This window comes from Phalacrocorax carbo, chromosome 4 (assembly GCF_963921805.1).
Source record: "Phalacrocorax carbo chromosome 4, bPhaCar2.1, whole genome shotgun sequence".
NCBI classification, from domain to species: Eukaryota; Metazoa; Chordata; class Aves; order Suliformes; family Phalacrocoracidae; genus Phalacrocorax; species Phalacrocorax carbo.
In genome coordinates this window covers 80,717,901-80,740,306 of record NC_087516.1, presented here as the reverse complement: position 1 = coordinate 80,740,306, position 22,406 = coordinate 80,717,901, and the positions used below count along the sequence as shown (strand labels likewise).

Sequence of the window (22,406 nt, the reverse complement as noted above, 5' to 3'; positions counted from 1 at the left end):
TGGTTCAGCTGCCCTCCGATCTAGCATGTGGTTACAGCACATACTTGCTTGGGCGACGTGCAAGACTTGAGCTAGGTTCAGTTTTAAAGTCAGAATAAGAGAGATGGGGGCAGGCGGTACTTCAGCTGAGATCGCAAGTCATGATCCCATGATACATTTTAAAGCATTGGCAATTTGGGGAGTCTGTGGAGGAGCAAGACAATTTGAAAATGATCTTAAAACAAAGCTAAAATGGAATGAAAAGCAGGGATATTTCTGTGACTTTGTTTTTCCAAAAAATACAAATAATCTAATGTTTCCCTGCTTCAAGTTAGATCATGGTTAGCAATTTGTTCTGGCTTTCTTGAGTCATAGTCCGTGTGTAACAGCAGCAAATGCATTTGAAGATATGCTTCCTTTTCGCAGAGATGCGAGACATTCAGAAAGAGTTCCCATGTATATTTTTCACATCTGCTTCATTCAGTGCTCGCTACTCCTGACCAAAATATTGCTAAAAATATGCTTTGTTTATGTTACCATTTTAAGATGGGAAGTAATTAAGAGAGATACTGTAGAATGATCCTTTGCTTGTACTCGACTTACGAAAAGACTACTTTGAAGTGGAAAACGTATGTTTCTGGCATGTTTGAAGCCATACCTGGGTTTAAATGTTGTGCCTCCGATACCATTTCACTAGAGGTGGTGGTGCAGAGGTAGAAGATGGCTGGTAATGCGCTTATGAAATTTCTGTGTGTAAACAGCGCCGTGCACATCACCGAAGCTTTGCGTCCTTCAGCCTGCTGAGCACATCTTGGTTTCTTCTCCACCAGGACGGTTTCACTCCTCTAGCTGTTGCGCTGCAACAAGGACACAACCAGGCGGTGGCCATCCTCCTGGAAAATGACACCAAGGGGAAAGTGAGATTACCGGCTCTGCATATTGCGGCCAGAAAAGACGACACCAAATCAGCAGCGCTCTTACTGCAGAACGACCATAATGCCGACGTGCAGTCCAAGGTAACGCGATGCTGCTGTAGAGGTAACAGGGTAGTCACGCGGCTGAGAGCCGATGGGCAACAAACTTTACGTCCTTCGTTTTAATGCTTAAAGGTAATTTCTTCTGTGGGGAAAACCAAGTTGCCCGACCAGTATCACCAGTAATATATCTACTCTTGCAGTGTTTAGCTACACAGTAATTGCGAACTACTCATTTTTCTGCTTTTTAGTTATACTTCTCATTTCTTTGGTAACCAGCTTTCTCTCATTATTTGTAAACCAGAAGACGGGAATGGAGGCAGAATCACTGCTTCCCTATTCAATAGGATACTGGTTTATTGCCCATGGGAACATAGGTTGTATTTAAAGTTAATGCATGCTTGAATGGCTTGTCCCATAATTAACAGCATAACTCATTTCAAAAAGCAACATAGTTCTTCGTTTTGCGGCCAGTCTTTAATACTTTTCCTCTTTTTCCCAAACCATGCTGCATCAGATGATGGTGAATAGGACGACTGAGGTACCGAGATCAAAAATTTTTAATTACTCTTTCTGTTACTTATAAATATTTTCTCTGCTCTGTGGCAATATTTCATTATTATTTAGCACTAAACGTGAATATAAGACTCTTTTTTAATACGTAGAAGTTTGTGACTCAGCAAACCTATTTTTATTCATCCTTTGTGTCGCTATTGAAGCAAACTTTTGAGAATTCACAACTGTTCAAAGAAGCCTGAAGCGAGTAATGGAGCTAAGAGAATAAAGGTGCTTTACTGGCTCAATTTCATTTAGTATGAAAATGCACTCACTTGGCATAACTAACTTGAGGTGTCTGGCTCAACCAGAAAAATGGTAAAATTCATTTTCCTTCTTTTAGGATAATAAATATAATCAGATCCTCCAAGGTAAAAACTTGTTCAGATCATCTGCTTATTTTTACCATTGTTCTTATTACAATCTTCTCAATAAAGTTTTGAAAAGTCCTTAAGGGATAGCACGTACTCAGAATCTACCTGCCGCAGGTAATATTACATTTCTCATATGGAGTCTGGAAGTAGCAAATCTCCAAGCACTTCCTCTAAAAATCCTGGGTCTGATTGGCTATAAGTGTAATTTCTCCCCTCAGGATTATTGTCACGTTTAGGAAAGAGAGTTATTTCCAAGAATGCGGTCATTATTTGAAAGCCTGCTTTTAAATAACAGGGTTTGTTAGATGAGGGAATGAGTTTTGAACGCACGCACGCACCCGTGTGCGAGTGCTTCGTGCCTGGTGTGTGCCTACGCGAGCCGGTTGCCATGAGGCAGCCGGCGATGGGAATTGGAAGGGTGACAGCCTCTCCCTGGCATCTGCCCACGGGCGTGTTCTTCGCTACGGCGAACACGAAGGGCGTCACGTCTCCTGCACCGGCCGTTACGTTACTTCTCGCTACCTTGCGTTTGTCACCAGGCAAACACGTGTCCGCAAGAAGGCAGTTGTTAATGCAACGTGCGTTCGGTCTATAGCTTCACACAGTATCGTGATTGTGTGCCTAATGTCCTCGGTAGACACTTCCCTGGTAATTTATCACAGCAAGGAGACTATGAATTTAATGAGCGTTTGGCTGTACTTTGGCCAGGGTCACCTGTGGGCTGACAAGGAAGTCAATGGAACTAGGGTAAAATAGCAGGCTGATTGCTGTATCTTTTAGGAACGAAGTTGATTTGGAGTGCAACGTCTGCCTATATTTCTTTATTCCATCAGTAGTTTAAAAGGATGATTTGTACACTGAGAGAAATGAAACCTAGTTGAAAATACGGTACAGTATTTTCTAGAAGCCAGAAGTATTTCTCTCCTCCTATAACAGTAAGAGCTGATCAAATCAGTGTTAACCTCAAAAGCAAGATCCTTTCTACTTGAATTACTTATGACCCTAAAAGCTTGCTCCGTGCCCTAGTTTCTGAAAAATTAATCAGTTTTTTATGTTGTTGTCAAGCAATCCTATATCTCGTAGCTGAAGCAAGTTCCACCTTCTGGTGTTCAAGAAGCAATAAGGAAATTGTGTGTTTTCTAATGTATAGGTGGCAAAGTTCCTTCAGATCTTTTGAGATCCAAATTGTATATAAATATAACTAATTATGATTCTTACACTGTGCTACTAAGTAGTTTCTCATGTACACCAAATTCTTGGATTACATATTGAATACCGTTGCTTTTTCAAAAAAAGCACTTGTAATTTGAAGAGCAGTAAAATAAGAGTCCAACAACTTTTGCAGTCATTTATCCAAACCAGTAAACAGATGCAGCCCAAAAGACCCATGTTGCTTCCTAATTGTAGTAAGGAAACTTCCTTTATTTGTTTTAAGAATGGCTAATATATTAATATTTTCTATGATGAAAGCTACACTACTTATTGGCCACCGATTCAGAAGGCTGAATTGGAGAAAGGAGGAATGAAGCGCCTTTGATAACCTCTCATATGAGAACTGCGCTCTGGGCCCGAAAGGCTGTGCTGTGTTAATAGGTGAACTGGATAAAATCAGCACGATGCATTTGTTTGCCAGCAGCTTTTAAAATCAAGTTCTAGTTAAGTTGATTATCTTGTATCAGATGATTTCTATAATAAGGGCTGTTTCCCTTTGTAGAGTGGCTTTACACCTTTGCACATAGCCGCGCACTATGGGAATGTCAATGTGGCAACGCTTCTGCTAAACCGAGGAGCTGCAGTCGATTTCACAGCACGGGTACGGAGGAATTTCTTTCTCTTCTTAGATGTAATGGCCTACAATGGTGGGAGTGTTTCTTTCTGTAATTCTTAGCCAAGAGTAAGCCAGGAGCAAGGTAACGCTGAAATTCTGTGTTCAAGGACATCTCTTTTTGCAGTAATTCCTAAAGGTTGCCTCCATGCAACGCACTGGAGTCCTTGGGAGTTCAGTAGCACCCAGAGTTCCCAGCTGAAGGAATGAGGTTCCTTTGACTAGCTCCAGAAAGCTGAAATTCTCGCTATGTGTCAACTCACTTCAGCTTTTCTGTCAGTTAGACATACTCCAGAAATATATGTAGGATTTATTGGCTTTCTCGGTGTTTGGTACTTACCGTACTACTTTAATTTGATATTTCCACATGTAAACGTATTTTGAAAAAGTAACGTAAGGGATGTTGCCATTCTATCAATGCAACAATAAATGTACTAACTGATCATGACTACTCTTTTACGGTAAACAACCACAGAGCCACATAATGTGGTCTCAGCTGTTGTACATCATGTAGTTTGAAGCACGGCATCGGGTGCCGTGAAAACCTCTGCTAATCTGTACCTTGCCACAGCTACCGGGACACCGGTTTTCTGTTTAATTTTGCCAGACACACTTTGAATTACTTCAGGGTTCTGCCTTTCAGACTGACTTCCTCCTGTTGCCAATCTGGAATAGCTGCTAATATCACGTCTTTCCTCACCCAAAGCATTTGCAGGGGCTTTCAGCCTAAAGAGGAGCTACTCCTTTACGCTATTGGCATTACACTAAGAAGGTTCCTTTGTGCAGGAGTCGGGCGTTTGTGTACTCTGTGTGCGTTGCAGTGATTTAAACGCATCAGTGTTTTGTGAATATTGACTGATTGGGACTCTGATATATGTTTGTGTATTTGTCTGACTCTGGGACTGTGATGTTTGCTGCTTTGGCAGATGCGCTTCTTCGTTTATTAAAGAACCCCAAACAACGAAGAAAGATTCTTGCTTAGAAAGGAATTACTAACTCTAGCTTATATGGTGTGTGCCTAGCTCTGATGCTCAACTACATTTTTGTTTATTCTCTACAATGTGACGGTCTCATTTTTTTGTGATCCGAACACAAATTCACCACCATTATACACCTTCAAATCCATCGCGCTCATTGTTTGTTCTTTTCATGGTGTAGAATGGAATCACCCCACTGCATGTGGCTTCCAAAAGGGGAAACACAAACATGGTGAAGCTCTTGTTGGATCGCGGAGGGCAGATCGATGCCAAAACCAGGGTGAGTCTTTCTATTCCCTGAATACGATGTTGTCCCTCCTTGGGAATGGACTGGATTTTTTTTGCTTGCTTGTTTTTGGGTTTGGGGCTTTTTTTTGTTTGTTTCAAGCCAGAGACTGGGAACACCAAGATTCGTGGTTAGGAATTCAGCTTCAGTAATCGTGTCTTGTTCTCTAGTCGTCAGGTGAGACGTTAAATGCGGCTGTTATAAATGACCAAAAAAATTAAAAAGTTCAGCTGAACACAGTTCCAAAAATGTTAAACATTGCCTCCTCACAAGTGTACTCTTTTTGAAACTTGGGCCAAATACAAATTGTGACTCCAAAAATGATTTATAAAGAAATATTTTTGTACCATTTTTTATTTAACTCAGAATCTTACCGTTAGTTTTCAGCTTGTTATTTGTACTGTTTTCTATGGTATCAGACTAAAGAGTGGCAGGTATCGGTGAGAGTAGGAGGCAGAAATACTATTTTCTTTAGTCTCCTCTATAATCTACCTACGACATACAAGCAAATGCTGATGAAACTGGTCTTTTCGAGGAACTAAGCCTGTTAGTTGGTCCAACCTCACATGATGCAAGAATATGCGTGCTGCACAGCAACGGGAAGCGGAGGGTCTGGACTCAGCTAAGCCTGTCATTCCCCTGACTCCTAAATGTCTGTGCCAGTCGCAGTATGCCTCGCGCAAATCGCTGTAGCGGGCTGGCAGTCGCTTCTTATTGAAGAGTCGATACCGGGAACAAGTAGCCTACTCTGTGCCAGCAGCCACTCACCTCTTCCCCGACTAACCACAGAGAATTAGGTGACTCTCACTGGCTTCCTCCTCCCAGTTGTCCTGTTGAAATGCCACGCCAGTACTGTGCGCTCTATTTATGGGTGATTTTGCACTCATTCAGGACAAAAGGGAAACCCATCGTTTACATGGGTAGGGTTAATTATTTCAAATGGGGTTTTGGAGTCGCGTAGGAAATTGTGGTCGTTGGTGCAAACTGAACTGCACACGACTCGTTCTTGAGAGCTGCTGGTTTTTAAGCACTGATCTGGAAAATTATATGTCCAAGTAATAGTGGGTGTTTTAGAACACAGAGTTTAGAGCTGGACATAAGAGTTTTTGTTTAATAAGGTAGAAGGGTAGAAGAAGGTAGAGGATACTGCAGTCAGCTACCCTTGTGGTTGATTCAACCTCTGCAGTTACTTTGGTATTAATTACATCAACCATTTGTTGCTTCATAAGCTAGGAAGACAACCGTGATTATCATTTAACTCTTTATGTGATTATGATTTTGCTCTCTGATAATTTATGAAATATTGTCTTTCTTGCCTTTTTTTCTTCTTTTCTTTTTCTTTTTTTTTTAAACTAGTGATGATAGAAAATGCTGCCTCTTATGAAGGTGTGCAGTAAATCATCCCTGGTCAAATTTTCCAGAATAAATGCCTAAAATCTCACAGTAAAGAGGCATGAAATGGTAATAATATGCTGCAGGCAGGATATTCCGCCTACTCATAAGCACAGTACTCACACAGAAATGGTCCATTTGGCCTGTGGAATTGCACTATTGAATTCACCTATTTCCTGGTCATTATTTAGATTCCTGTTTTAGACGAGTTGGCACAGGTGATTGTAAAGGACGTCTTGGATTTTAAGAGGGCAAGGTGTATTGCCTTCCCTGCTCACCCGCAAGGATTGATGTGCAGTTGTGAATGAAATTGAATGGGACTTTGCCCAGCGTAGGTGGAAGGTGCTAATTTTAGAGTCTTCTCATTGTCTGGGCTTCCTGCCCTTTGTCAGCTGCCACGTTAGCTCCAAAACCATCAGCACAAAGATACTGGTGAAAACCCATGAAGGTATCCTATAAAGAACAGGTATCCCAGTTTGCACAGGCTCAGCAGCTTCCTCTTGCTTTCATCTTCTGCCTTCTCCCTGCTCAAAGGCACACGGCGGTGGTCGGCTGCGTGTACTTCACAGTGGGGAAGATTCCAGAGCTTTGGTTTTGCTGTTGGTGTCTCTGTGGCGTGATCTTGTCTTCATGCCAGCTGTTTATATCGTCTCGGTGTCTTTTTCTTTTCCCTTTGCTTTGTCCGCATGCCTTGTGTGCTTTGCTATGGCCGTGAGTATGTAGGGTATTGAAGAGGTAGGTTGTGTGTTGCATGCCGTGCGTACGTCTGTTTGGTTCTTTAAAGGACAGGCTTCCGCCTCCTCCATCCCGGTAGTAACGTGCTTGCCTTCTCATACTCGCCTTTTCATTCCTCCTGAGGGACGCCTGCACTCTTCCAGTAGGTCAGGCTCACTGAAAACCAGTGGAATTAAACATAGTAGGATATTTCATTGCTGGATAGCTTGGGCATCAAAATAAGCTCTTTGGTTAAAAAAAAGTACTCATTGCTTTCATTCAGTTTATTTTTAACTTGCTTTATTACGTGACATCTGATGATGCATAAATTAAGATGCAAAAACTTATTTGAACAGATTTTAGATGAGCCTCAGTACTTCAATTTTGCAGAGCTGATCTGTGAAATCTTTTTATGTTTGAAAACATTCCATTGGAATCATCCATTAGGACCCCCTGTATTGTGTGAAAAAATAAATTAAAATGTACGTTCTTCAAAGGGAGTAAATTACGCATGTGCCCTCCTGTTCCATTGTTAATGTTGCATGTCAGAGGAGAGCCCTGCTTACTGCGGGAATGACCTATTTTTATTTTCTATACATTTCATAATGTATTTGCTGAAATTTTATGGCATTTCTCACAAAAGATGTAACGTTGCTAGACTTATATGTTTTAAAATAATTACTTAAATTTTGGGGGGCAAGTTTTACCGTTTTTCTCAACTAACTACAAAATAAGTTTTTAAAATGTGGAATTTCATTTCTCTTTGATATCTAGAGCAAAAATGTAAACTCCATTCCAAGTGACATTAATACAATACTTTTATTAGTACTATGTGTTATATCTACAATTGTGCTGCTTCTAGTTACATACAAGCCGTATCTGGAGTTTTGTTTGTGAAGTAATTAACGGGTGAAATTTCTTATGCTAAATTAAATATTTCTTATGCTTTTTACTATTTGAAATCCTAGTCAGACCTATATTTTCTGCAAGTTTACCTGAATAAGAACTTCAGTGGCATATGTTTGTTTAAAATTTTACAATTCAGCTAACCTTCTGACCTGTACAGCTTACGATGGTGGACTGGTGGAGTGGGGTTGCAGAAGCAGTTGTGCAGGCTGTCGCTAGGAATCGGTGTTCCCTAAAAGATGGTAGGGGAGTTCAATTTAGGACTAAATCGATGTCGTGTGGTCAAGAGTAACCTGGCAATTACCAATTCTCGCTTGGAGAGAAGGAAAGTGTTTACAGCCTTTCCGAATCATAGGAAGGATTATTCCAGGGAGAATCATTTTAAGCATTTAAAAGCAGAGCCGTTTCAGCATGGCCAATATATATATATTTCTATTACAAAAAATATTCTGATAGAATCGTAGCAGTAAGGATACGTGGGATATTGGAATGTTACTGACTCTTAAAAAGGTTTAGGAATATTCTTTATGAATGCAGGTTTTTTTGTAATATCTCTGTTTTCATCATCTCTCTATATAAATTGTATAGGGGAAAAAAAGAGCAAGAATGTGAGGCTTTTTTAGCTTCTGTATACTTTTTTTTACTTTTAAAATACAGTGTTATTCACAGGCCTTTGTCACCTTACTGCTATTTCCATTTTTGTGGGACTGTGCAAACGCCCTTAGAAAGAGGGAGGAACATGTTCACCTGTCTCAGACGCTGAAGTTGTCACACGTTTTGTGTTCTTCCTGTTGAATCTTGCCAACACTGAAAATAAATTTTTCTTGCTCTGGGACTTTTCTTTAGACTCCTCTTGCAGGCTCTTGTCCAGAATATTTACAGTTTGAAAAAAAAAAATCCCTGGAATGAAACGGAGCATCTAGTCTTGGAATGGGAAGCTTATTGTGTGGGAAAGTAAATATGTTGTGTGCCTGGAGCGTGGCAGCTGGAGCTGGAGAGGGGAGCAGGCATGATAATGGTGGGGAGAGAGTCTGGTATGCCATTTGGGTTGGAGAAAGGCCACAGAAAAGAAAGGAGGCTCAGCTGGAGCTGAAAGAAATGGAAGGTCGGTCACAGAGATGTATGGTACCAATGGGAAAAGAAAAGGAAGGAAGCTGTGGGGGGTGAAACTCGGATTTTGGTTGGGTTGGGTTGGGTTTTTTGTGGTGAATGTGCTTCAGACACCCCTTAGCACTCGTTCTGGGAACCTACTGAGTTCTATTTGTAATAATGTCTCCTTTTGTATATACACATCCTGACAAAATAGGCATGGCTCTCTGCTATTTCCACGTGGTAGTGGGTTTCCTACCATGAAGCCATTGCAGCAGGATCCTCACCCCGTCTCGGCACCATGCTGTTTCCTGTGCTTTTCTCCTGCAGTAATGCTGCTGTGACATTTTCTCCTAGTCGTCACACGTGCACAGGGCACTAATAATTCATTGGCAGTTTTTGCCGTTCCTCAAGCAACGTCAGATTATAAATATCTAATCACGATGCAGGCATTTGCTATTAAAAATGTAGTGGATTCATGTAATGTGTACGGGGGAGCAGGAAGGGATGCTGTACTGATTATCTAAGCAAGCTATATAGATAGGGACTATTATTTAGAATTATTTAAGTTAATATCTTATTACTCAAGCAAATGCATGGTATAATTTTGCTGTGTTTTTAAGATTTGTCATTTGAATGGCAGACCTGGAGGAATACTTTAGAGCGTGTCTAATTATGCCAAGACTCAGAGCTTAGAGTAAGAGGGAGACTTGCCTTGTTCATTTTTAAAGAGGTGAGGTTTAGTAGTAACGAAAAATGAACAAGTGAAAAGGCCTTTATTTGTGGAGAAAATTTAGACCAATTTTGCATATCTAACATACAGAATACTAGAATTTTATTTCAGCCTTATAAAAATGAGAAGAATTTAGAAGAATTCTTTGGTAATTTGGCCTTTGGCGTTCATGGGCTATCATCAGTCTTCGTTCAAATGAGCACTGAAGGTGCCCAACTGTCCTGTTAAGATGCTGCCCATATAATTTCCCATTAAGAATCTCTCGTAAGCACAGCTTCTTTTTATCTCGATCTCCCTGGTAAGCTGAAGCAAAACATTTTAATCACTGTGAAATGACCCAATAATTTCTCTTCTTGAGCCCTGCAGTTAGGAGTCATGCACGGAATTTAGAATTAATTTTGCAGATTAAAAGATGACCAGCGATTGATTTTCATGGAGAGAAAAAAAAAAAGGCACAAGTTTACCTTCTATTTTGACAGCCATTTAAGAGGAAACTAGGACTGATGGAATTTCATGGCTTCCATACATACGGAGAGGATTGTAGTGTCATTTCTAAGAGTGACCCAGCCGTTGGTTACGTTGCAATGCGTGAGCTCGGAGAGTACTGCATATGGGAACAACGAACACCAAGTGCAGGATGTCACTTGGAAGACGAAAACATTTAGCGCTCTGTTAGGTACTGTTTGGGATGAGGAGGTAAATACCAGACTTCTTAAAACATAAAATTGCTGGATTTCTTGTTGCCTGGCATCGCGGCCTTTGTGTTTATGGGATATCCATTATCTGTGCTTCAAAGTCTGTGTTTGACCCGGTGTTGTATGTCCTGTCAAACAACGTGTTTGATATTTTGGTCAGCATGTGTTCTTCAGTTTACATGGTGTACCAAATAGCAACGGAATGATTAAAAAAGTACGTAGCCAAACTCCTGCAATAGATTTCAGAGCACTGAGGGTCATTGCGAATGGATAATGGTGCTAAAGAGGACTGATTTGGTACGCCAGCGTGTCTTTTGATGTTGGCTAATGTCAGTTTGTCCTCGTTGTATTATGTACTAATTCTTCTGCTACAACAGCTCTCTCTTTGCAATTCCCCTCATCTTTGAAGAAAAGGTATAAGCAAAAATAGAATCTGAATTATTAAATATACAATAATTTAAAAAATAGACGCGTAGTTTTCCCCAGGGCAGAAAGAGGGCAGAGAGAGGGTTCTATGGGAAGGCTGCAAAGCGTATTGCTTCGTACACCTGCTGGGAAGAGCACAGATAGTAAATGATGATGGCTTTATAAGAGCTGTGACAGAAGAGAATGAGATAGGTAGCAAATTTTTATCTCTACTTTTAGAGGGAGTTATAGATAAGAACAGAGAAATGCTTTTTAATGATTCAGTTCTTATTTTTGTTTTAGCTAGACTTCCATGTGGAATTGATCTGTTTCTTAGCTTGTATTTGTCGTCTTTTTTTTCTCCCTCTGGGGATTTGTAGTGTGCTTTTTCAAGGGTTCCCACAATTCTACCTTTATTTTGCTGTTCCATTAAACAGAATAACATCCAAGTCACTGTGCAGATAGGGAAAGTGAACTTCCCACATTGATTAAAAACGGAGAGCACACAAGACCAGAAACTGGAAATAACAAATAAATACCTTTCCTAGAAATACATCTGGGATACATTCTCACCTTAGTAATGCTAATGGGAGTTATGTGTCTGAATCCCTCTGGCAGCGAGGTGAAAATACACCTCAGTTGTGCATATAAAGACTTGATTTAGGGGACTCTGGCTAACCCAGACAAGCTCATTACACCCAATTCCTTTACATTGACCCAGTCTGCCAGGTGCTGAACAGCCCTGAATTCTGTTTGTGGGTTTCATCTTGCATCTGTTGAATTTCACTGCAAAGCATCCGTGGGATTTAGTGATGCTTCTGCCTCTGAGATAGTGAGTGTCGAGGCACACCTAACCCCTTCACATGTTTCTGAAAAATCTCTGGAAACAGTAGATAAATGGGGGAGAAAAATTCCTCCCTGCAGACACCAGTTCCCCACTGCAGTGGAGCTTTGTTGCACTAACCCAGAAAGGGGCTCTGGGCTTTTGAAACCGAGGATGAGGGAGGATTGCCTTCTCAGAACTACCTTGCGTAGACTATTACAGGGCTGTGGTTGCGTAGCCAAAATGGTGTTGCAATTGCAATGGTACTGTGCGGTTTAGAGCTGCTTTTAATTAAAAAATGCTAGTAGTAGAAGTAAAAATATAGCGATGTAGCCTTCCTCCAAACTCCGGCAAGGCAAACAGAAGATCCGTGTATGAAGCAGGGTCGCTAACGCACACTTAAGGCCGTGGTTTTGCATTTTTGCTACTTTTTTAACTTCTAAGTAATAAATCTATTTCAGACCAGTATTCCAAAAGCACGCTAGAATAATAGCATCTAACTCATCTAAATGAGCAGTGTGTCTCAAAGGGAGAAGGCTTTTCCTGTGATTAAAAACCATTGCCATTTCACCTTTATAAACCTATCTCTGTTGAATGAGTATTGATGACTACCCTGAGTGCATGCTTGAACAGTATTCAGGTCTAATGAGAGGAGAACTTGGGTTTCTATACCTTACACATTTTCTTTTTCCTGTCATTCAGCACTAATATTCTTTTGCAACCATTCTTCTCATCTCATATTTCCTGTACTCTCCTGCGTAAAGTCCAGACTGTAGCAGAATTACCTAGAATGCGTCCTCCTATCTGAATGTTTCATTGATGCCTCTTTTGCTACTGCTGCCGTGGTCGTTACTGAGCGGCCTGAGCAAGTCTTCTGGTATAGGGTGGGGTTCTGCAACAGAAAAAACATGGCAGAGTGGGTAGTCTGACAGCAATTTTAGTAAAGAATTGTTAGTTCTTTGTTCACCACTCCATTTCAGAAATGAAAGCTTTTGATCTGTTTGTTTCTCTCTTTTTCTCTGTTTTAAAATCTTCTTTCTCCTGCTGCCTATTTTAAAAAAAAAGAAAAACCCAAACAAATAAATTCTAGAGTAAATTTTCTGGTATGAAGATTTCTTGTTTCATCCCTGCATCAAAAGCAACCCAAAAGACAATGGTTTGATTAATGGAGCATCTTTGGCCCCGTACACGTTATCCAGGGAGAGGCAACACAATCTCAAAGCCATGTAGAGGAGAAGGAGGGGAGGAGGCAATGCATGCTCACATTCTCGTCTTCGATAAGAGATCTGAACATGCAATGCACTTCCCCTCTGAAATGGTAACCCTGGTGTGTCCTTTACTCTAGAAGACTACTAGGGGTGAAGCTTCCTGTTGTGGAGCCAGCTTCAGTTAGGAGTCAAAATTTAAAAAGGAGCTTTTTCACACACTCATGGGGCTGCATTCCTGGAAGGGTGTTCGTCAGAGTGCCAGGACGGACAGCTGGGGATGTGCTCATTTGTTTTCCCTCCTTTTACTTTAAGGATGGACTCACCCCACTCCACTGTGCTGCAAGAAGTGGACATGACCAAGTTGTGGAGTTGCTCCTGGAACGAGGTGCCCCGCTGCTTGCACGGACCAAGGTGTGTGTCTTATTAGAATACCTTAACAGCTCTGTTTCACTTTCCACAGACTTTTCAATGTCACCAAAAGGGCAAGGAAGAAGACGGGAACATTTCTGTTCTCCCAAAGGAAAGTATTAATGGGTAGAATGGTCCAAAGTAAAGTTTTCTTACATAATTTGGGACTCTCCAATATACGAAACAGTATACACTTCTCTGCCCGTCTCTGTAATATCAGATTAAACACATGATATACAGTGCTACTGCAAGCGCTTCGCTTTTGTTGCTTCCTAAGACCCTGGGACACAGAGATGGAAAAGCTGGGTCAGTCACTCCTGAGAGGTGATTCCTGGTATATATTTTCTGATCCTTCATATAAGCTAACTAGGACCTGTGTCTTGCAGCTTCTCCAAATTGCTTTCGTGGAGTAGTTCAGACTTGGAAAACGATTCCAGTGTGTTCCTACTGATTGCTGAAAAGTGCATGTCTAAGATAAATGCATTTCCTACAAATGCTGTCCCTTTGGTCAAACTACTGAGAGAAGGATACTTGTAGCATAATAGCAAACCCCCCGAGCAGCACTTCATGTCAGAGTGCCTGACAAAGGTACCTGGTATCAATAGTTGGAAAACAGTGGAATAGAGTATCGCAATGATATGCTTAAGGTCCCCTGGAAGATCAGGAGCGACAAACAATTTAAATACCAGTTTCAGAACATTGCACTGTTTACTGGGCCCCAGTCTCTCAAACATGGCTCAAAACAAGGGCAATTAGTGTACCCTGACCCATAGTTATCCTAACTGGAGACTCAAGATTTTCTCTTTACAGTCTTCAGGAGGTTTTATTACTGGGTTGCAGGCATGGGCAACTGCATCAAATAAGGATGTGCTCAAGCTATGCATCCTTGATAGTGCCAAGTAGTCCAGGTCATGTGTTTATGCAGGAGGAATCCACAAGGAGATGGGAATTGTAGGGAAAATATTCCTCATAGTTTCACTGATACCTTAGGTGGGAGAAGGTGCTTAGGTGAACCTCATGTGTCAACACCCTCACTTAGCTAAGAGGTACGAAGGCTCAGAAGAACAGGCCCTGCCACATATTTTGTGCACATTTCAGGCAGGATTCCCAGATGTTGCCGTTCAAAGGCAGATGTTCTCAGTCGGGACAAAATATCAGCATTGCTCTGGCAGTATCTGGACGTCCCCACTGTGCTGAGGATTGAGCAGAGCAGAAGTGTCCAGTGAATAATTCCCTCCTTCCAGGTGACAAATAAACAGTTTGACCAAACCAAGTCAGTTACTTGTTCAAGTTTATATGCTATAGTCTATCTTTAAACACGCAGTGCTTTAAGTACCTTATTGCATGTATAATGGAATTAGATTGAAAAGCAGTTTCCTCTTCGAAGTTCCAACTGAAACAGGTGGTTCCAAACTTGAGACAGAAAAATACGTACATGTTAAAATTTTTTTTCTGAAAACAACTTGTTACACATATTAATAGCAACAATTCTCTTTTCTCTTAATTGTCTGCCTTCCATGGACTTCAGTATCTGCAAAATGACCTATTGAAGCCAGACAGGGCTATAAAACTCTTGCTTCCACTGCCCTTCAAGTGTTATGGTTTGAAAAAAAAATCCAGCCATGGTGGTGGTTGAAAGTATAATTTCCCACAAGCTCAGGGGTCAGGTTTGCCAATGGAAACTGTTTTTGTATTGAACACTTAAAGAAAAAAAAAAAGGTTCCTTAATAAATACGATGGTGGGTAAGTAGGTGCTTCTCCTCTTAATTGACATACACCCTATGTCTTAGTGTTATGATGAGTATGCCCAGAACTGTCTTTTAAGGTCAAGATACATTTTATTAAATCATGAGACAAGACCCTTAGATTCCTTTGCTTTGATTAAATTCTGATTTTAGTTAATTATATGATATTCCACTAAGTTTTCCTGTATTTGCTGGAAGGGGAGGGGTGGCTACAGCTTTACTTCAGTTTTTTTCCTCCAGTCCATAGCTCAGATGCGGCTCTGTTTCAGTGATGGGGGTGCTCTGCAAACTCATGATGACATGCTCCCAACACATGCCACGTTCTAAGTGAGAGTTACTAGAAGCTACTGTTCTGTTTTCTTTTGCCGCAGAACGGACTCTCGCCACTTCACATGGCGGCCCAGGGGGACCACGTGGAATGCGTCAAACACCTACTGCAGCACAAAGCGCCCGTGGATGATGTCACGCTGGATTACCTGACCGCCCTCCACGTGGCCGCACACTGCGGCCACTATCGTGTTACCAAACTCCTCCTGGACAAGAGAGCAAATCCCAATGCTCGTGCCCTGGTAAACCCGTCTCACCCGTGTCGTGTACCAAAGCTATCCAGGGCAGATGAGTAGCTCTTACCGGTAAAGCTAAGTGTAAGCTCTGTCAGCAGACTCTGACAGCCTTAGATAGTTGCAGTAACAACAGGGGTTGTCACACCTGCTGGTTACCGGTGTTGTGTATCGTATCGTTAGGCCTAGTCATGGAGGCGTCCCGTGGCAAATGGCTGTCGTATCAGGTCTGGAAGCTCTACAGAGTTCCTAAAATCAGAGCCATTTCTAGCAGATGCTAACATATGCGTTGGTATTTTACTGAATTGATAGTTGTTTTCTCCATACTATGTGATATGATACACAGATAATTTCTAAGCTTTCAGCTAAATCAGGAAGTTACTTGGCATGGAGAAAATATATTAAAAAGCTAATATTTCTGCATTTATCAAATGATGACATTCCACTCTATTAGGTGCCACTTCTCTTCCTTTTCAAAAAACAGTTGTTCTGATGCTTACAAGAAAACAGGTAGGATTCCTTTCACGCACTGATCAGACCCTTATCCCCTAACTGAGAGAAAAATATCACGTTTGGCTTCGGGAACATATAAGGCTTTCAAAAGTCTTTAATCTATCCCAACACAGACAAGATTCCTATTTCGTCTAACAGGAAATGTCCCCGCGAGCTGTTAGCTGGATGGAATTTGAAATACCAATCTATCACACTCAGTGGGGGAAAGAAAGAGACTGTGAACACGTGACAGTGTTCTGCATGGCAAGAAGTCTGCCATGGCCTGCGCTATATGGTGCCTCCACAGAACTTCCACCGCAGGCCGCTCTGATGTCTTCCCCAGCTTCTTGCCTTCGATATGACCCTGTAGTTTTCTGTGAAGGCCCCCCCATCCCTTACTTCCTTGGAACTGACTTTTTGTTGACACAATTTTTTTCTGCCCTCTCATTTTTCTCGGCCTCAAATCCCATAACCCCTCTTGCTTCCTCTTCTTATGTTTTTCTTGTTTTGTCTTTCCTGGTATCACGTTCACTTGCTTGATCTTTTTCAATGCTGTTTTCATCCTTTCTTGTTTTTCTTGCCAGTCTCCTGATTATCTAACAGCTGTACTTCCCTCAGCTACCTGCACATATGCATTATATGCTAACCCCCACATCTTCTTTCTTTCCTTCCATGACCAGAAATATACCTTCTGTTCCTCCCCACCCCCCCACCCTCCCATAGGAACATCTGAAACGGAAGGAGAATACCCTCAGGCCGCTGCCTCTCTGCTGTCTTCCCTCCAGAACAGTTTTTTCCCCTCTGTCTTGTTTCCTCTCCCATCAGGGACTTGTTGCCTCTGGCTCGTTTATAGTATTTAATATATTAAATGAAGCTCGCAAGTTCTGTTAGTGCTACAGTTTTTAATGCCTCTCCCCCATCAAACTGTTCCTCACTTCAATAGAAGTAGCAAAATTAAATCAACTCAGGCAGTAAAATTAAGTGAAAACATAGAAACTTCTAAACAGTAAAACTCCCTGTGAAATACATTGAGAGATGTTGTGCAGGAGGTAGAATACCTGACAGTTTTGGTTCCTTCTTTAGAAACTGGAGAAGGCTAATAGCAGTAATAATATTCAGCAGAGTCCTGTGATGGAATACATTTTACAAATAATTCATGTTCAGCTAGATTTTTTTAAAAAATAATCGTTAAAGTTTGCAAAATATTTTGGGGAATACAAGCACTATACGAGTTCTTAGCTTTTTCAATTTGTATATGCTTTAAATCAACTAGTAATTAACAATTCCCTTAACAGAAGCTGTCTGTAGAATAATCTGTCACATGCCTCTTTCCATGAGCTAAGATTTCACAGTTGAGTTGTTTCCTGCTAGTTGGTTGTTTAGCAATACTGATCCTTTTCATTAGAAAATATAGCAATTTTTCAATGTTATCTAAAAATGTTACCCGTGCTTTTCACTAAAACATTCACATATGGTGAATAGTGTGTTTGCTTAACTTTAGGCCCACACTTAACCTGCATTAACTATAAGAGTACATAAAAAAAGCTTGAAGTCAAAGCACACGTTACAGTGTAGAGTATGAAGTCATGCTTTGATTTGGGCTTCGATCGCACTGAGTAAGCGTTTCCAAATAAACGAATATGTGCTGGTGGTAAGCACAACGTTAAAAGTAGTGTCTCGCAATACAAAACGCTAGGTTGCAATCTGGATTTAAAACGTCCCCTTCCCCACCCCCCTTTCATTCCTGTCGCCGCCCCATTTAATTTGAATCCCGATGAGGGCTGACACCTTGCTTACAATGCTTTATGACTCAGCAGGGCAGGAATAAAGGAAAGGGACACACACATATATTTCGTGTGAACACTTTGAATCGTGAAATCACGGCTGCAGTAGCAATTATTTGTTTAATATACCTCACCAAATACGTGCGCACACACATAACCGTGAATACGCTATACTGTAGGTTGATGTGTAAATATAAAAATAAATACACATAGATGCTTAGATTACAAGATATTCTAAAAAGACAAATAAAATAAAGTGGAATCTGGAAGAAGTACTCCATTCTTTGCCTAGAGAGGTATAGAATATGCTTTACCCATTTCACAAGACACTAACTGATTTCAAAGTGAACTCTATCATTTCTTGTGTTTTCCTTGTGTTAGGCAATCTTGGGAACCACTTGTATCCTTACACATCCATGTGTGCAACCTTCGGAACCATATACATACATGTGCACATGCATACACTTGAAAGGCAGGACGGGCATGTCTGTATTTGGTTTTCGGAGGCGGAAGTTGAGTTTCTCTCCATTGCCTGAGAAGAAAGCAGTGGCACTGCTTTGTTCTGCCTCAGACTACTGGGAGACGTCTGTAATTCGTAACCTGTTGTGCTTAAAGAACAATTGCTTCTGGTACTCTAACGCTTCTGCTCCCAGTGTGCCAGCATGGAGCTGTGTGGAAAGTGTAGCTGCATGTTTTTAACTAACATGACTGTCTTTTGCACAGAATGGTTTTACTCCACTGCACATTGCCTGCAAGAAAAATCGCATCAAAGTCATGGAACTCCTGGTGAAATATGGGGCTTCAATCCAAGCTATAACAGAGGTAGAAAAATGTTTCATGTCCTGAAGAAACATTCCTTCTCTCTCTCCCTTTTTGCTTCCTTTTTTCTCTCTCCTCTCATGCCTCGCTTTCACTTATATTTTATTTAAACGAAGAAGCCCCTTCCCCACGCCCGTGCAGAGGAGTAAAACTGCTCTTGCTTTGTTTCGCAGTCGGGCCTCACACCAATACACGTGGCTGCATTTATGGGCCACTTGAACATAGTCCTCCTTCTGCTGCAGAACGGAGCCTCTCCCGATGTCACTAACATTGTGAGTATGGCTTTGACTAGAATCACCTGTGCAATTCCTCCTCCAAAAAGGGTCTGGCCTACCATGTAGTGCACCCAAAGGTCACATTTCAACGATACTTCATGACTTTATTGCACTTGAGGACAAAATGTTCTAGCACCTTTAGTGAAGAGGGGAAAATGGTGATTGTATATGCATTTTAATCCATCTGTGGTTTCATGTATTCTTCAATAACGCTCGAGTAGGTAAAGTTTCCCTTAGAAACAGGCAAAACTCACCAAATACATCCAAAACTGATTATAAACCAAGTCACGGGCAAGACTGTGTTTCCATTCTGAAGGATGAAATTGAAGTCCAAATAGCTCTAATTTCTGCTTGCACAGCTTCACTGGCTGCCATGAAATTGTGTAATTCGTGTCATGGAAAGGGTATAAAATGGTTAAAACCTCACAATTAAGTAAAAAGTAAAAAATGTTGAACTCAAGATGTTCCTCTTATACAGGAAATTCCAGGACCTGGTGCCTTTTGAAAGGACATGCTTAAATGTAGAAAATGTGACCTTTGGGAGGTAACACAAAATGCAGAACCTGACTTACCAGACAAATCAGTGTTTGTATACCAATAGCCTGGTTACCAAGAAAAAGAACAATAAAAAGGAGGCGATCGCTTTCTGAGCTGTATTTCATAGATACCTTCCTGTTCAAATTTGTCAGTATAAACAAATCCTCAACTTATGACCACCTGCACGTTGAAAGCAGCTTTTTACCAGTAAATAGTGTTCTAGATGAGCGTTCCCAGCAACAAAACCACAACAAAAATCTCGTAATCCAGGTACTCATTAGTTTTTCTCAGTTAGAAAAATCTACAGAACCTAGTAAAACTGTTGAGCACACCGAGCTGTTTGCTTGAGTCTTTAGAACAGACTTTTCTTGACAAAGTCTCTTACTGCTTTCGTACTTTTTAATAGAAGCAATCTTTATATATGAAATTTATTGATGATCTGAAAGCCAACAAGAAATTCTTGTGGAAGCAATGAAAAGTACTGTGTTACTGGGCATCTGTGTGCAAAGTTTAATGCCTTACAGTTTATGCTACACAGGTGTCTTGGCTTTTACTTGGTAAGCTGAAGTTCCCTGTTGAATTACTGTTTCTGAAAGCTAAACTGCTTTGCTAATTCAAGTACAAAAGGGTCTTTGTAGAAATTTGATCTTTAAAGCGTGTGAAATGTAAACCTTATTCACATTTTAAACAGCTCGTTCTTGGGGAAATAAAGTTTATATAGATGAAATTATTAAGATTTGTAGCTAGGGCTGTGGGATACTAATCACAGCTGCTAGTACAGTGTTCATTTTAAAATGACAAGATAAATCAACTCCTGGCAAAGAGGGTTTGCCTTTCATTTAGAAGTTCGTAGTAGTAGGCAAGCTCTGGCTGCTTCTTTGCCTACATCTAAATGAAGGGCAAGAAGACATGATTCCTGGCTGTCATGCAGAAGATCTTGAATAGAGTGTTCATTTTGGCAATTGCAGTTTCACTTGATAGTGGTGGGGGTAGAAGCCTTACAGCAGAATATGCTCCAGCTCTAAGTGTAAGGAGAAGGGACAGTTAACACAAAGAAGTGATCAGTCCTGCTGTGTTGTCATAACATAGCGCAGAAATACAGAGCTCCTGGTTGCGGAACTGCCCCAGTACCTAATGTACCAGATACCCGTGAGCTGCACAGGGGCTGGTTTAGTCCACAGGGCCCTCAAAGAATGTTGGACAGTGCAAAATTAAGCTAGAAACACCGTTGTCAAGGAATGCTCACTTTCCGTGTTCCTTTGCAAACCTGTGCAAAAAGTAAATGCTTTGAATGTATCATCTGTACTGCATTCGCCTGATCTGACGTTCCCCATCACTCCAGTCAGCTTTCCAGAATTTCATATTCTTCAAATCCTGTGAGCTACAAAAAGGCTTGAAACAAGATTCATTCTGTAGCCTGCAGACAGAGCCACGCTGCTGAGCACAGATTTTACACATTTCATATGCTGGCTCAGTTGTGCAGAGACATTGCAAGGCCTTTTAACGCTGCCAGCTCCACACAGTGTGCAGGAAGAGACCATCTGGAAAAATATCCCCTTCCATCTTGAGGCTCATGTGCCTCGCGATCCCTTGAGAGAGGCAGGCTCAATATACTCTTATCTCCTGAGCTGATGCAGTGTTATGCAGAAAGCTGAGGAACATATGTGACCAGGGGAAGTCTATAGGGCAGAATTTTCTGTAAGCCAGGATTTTCATCCTGACCCTCTGTAGCGAGCTTACGTTTGTCTGGGCTCACCGAGTTTGCAAAGCAAAGCGTACCCAGCGACGCGTATGCACGCACCCTTCTGAGCTGCCTCTTACTGGGTCTGAAGCCAGGTTCTCAGCTGGCGGAAAGGCGGCTCGCCGCAGGAGTTGACGTGGGTGGAATTTATACCGTCGGAGCTCTGTTTCTTCGTGGAGGTTTAAGACACTGAAATGCTTTTGCTTTTCTGCAGCGTGGAGAAACTGCGTTGCACATGGCAGCACGTGCTGGGCAGGTGGAAGTAGTTCGCTGCCTCCTCAGAAACGGGGCCCTGGTTGATGCCCGAGCCAGGGTAGGTGTTCTGCTTACAATTTTTTTTTTTTGCTTTCTTTTACTCAAAAACATAGCTGAAGAAGAGGAGCTAGGGAGGAACGATTTAATTTTTATTTGAGCTGTTGATTCAATATTAAACACACCTGAAAAAGTTCTGAAAACAGCAATATATTTATGCATAGATCTTCCAAAGAGAACACGGGCTGACCCTGGCCGGCAGCTCAGCCTCGCTCAGTCGTTCACTTACTGCCCCTGCAGCAGGATGGGGGAGAGAACTGGAAGGGCAAAAGCAAGAAAATCTCTTGGGCTGAGATAAAGACAGTTTGATAGGCAAAGGAGAAAGCGAGGGTAAAAAAAACCACCATGCAACCAAGCCCTCCCCCTCACTAGTGATGCAGAGACAATCACTCACCACCTCCCACAAGCAGACCGATGCCCAGCCAGTCTCCGAGCAACAGCTCCTTTGGAAAAACTCACCCCCTAGTTATATTGCCGAGCATGTCGTTAATATGGTATGGATTATCTCTCTGGTCAGTTCGGGCCGGCTGTCCTGGCTGTGTCCCCTCCCAACCTCTTGCCCACCCCCAGCCTGTTCCCTGGGGGCACTGAGGGAGAAACAGAGAAAGCCTTGGCGCTGTGTAAGCACTGTTCATCAACAGCTAAAACACTGGTGCGTTACCAACACTGTCTTGGTCAGAAAACTAAAACAGAGCACCATACGGGCTGCTGTGATGAAAATTAACTCCGTTCCGTCTAGAGCCAGTACGACGTGCCTGACTCAGACCAGCAATAGCTGTTCTATCTGAGCGAGGAGGT

General features: G+C 41.6%; 1 protein-coding gene across 32 annotated transcripts in view; it reads left to right on the top strand.

Annotated features, from left to right (window-relative positions):
• The window catches only part of ANK2 (ankyrin 2), a 375,969-nt gene that overhangs the window by 252,586 nt on the left and 100,977 nt on the right, over nucleotides 1-22,406 (top strand). For 26 of the 32 annotated variants that reach the window (XM_064450621.1, XM_064450596.1, XM_064450601.1 and 23 more), the window contains 9 exons: nucleotides 810-995; nucleotides 1,471-1,494; nucleotides 3,597-3,695; nucleotides 4,866-4,964; nucleotides 13,248-13,346; nucleotides 15,460-15,657; nucleotides 18,648-18,746; nucleotides 18,917-19,015; nucleotides 21,511-21,609. In XM_064450621.1, coding sequence (XP_064306691.1) covers nucleotides 810-995; nucleotides 1,471-1,494; nucleotides 3,597-3,695; nucleotides 4,866-4,964; nucleotides 13,248-13,346; nucleotides 15,460-15,657; nucleotides 18,648-18,746; nucleotides 18,917-19,015; nucleotides 21,511-21,609 — 1,002 coding nt within the window. The remainder of the gene's footprint in view (nucleotides 1-809; nucleotides 996-1,470; nucleotides 1,495-3,596; nucleotides 3,696-4,865; nucleotides 4,965-13,247; nucleotides 13,347-15,459; nucleotides 15,658-18,647; nucleotides 18,747-18,916; nucleotides 19,016-21,510; nucleotides 21,610-22,406) is intronic. The other 6 variants (XM_064450592.1, XM_064450615.1, XM_064450617.1 and 3 more) reach the window with 1 other exon arrangement.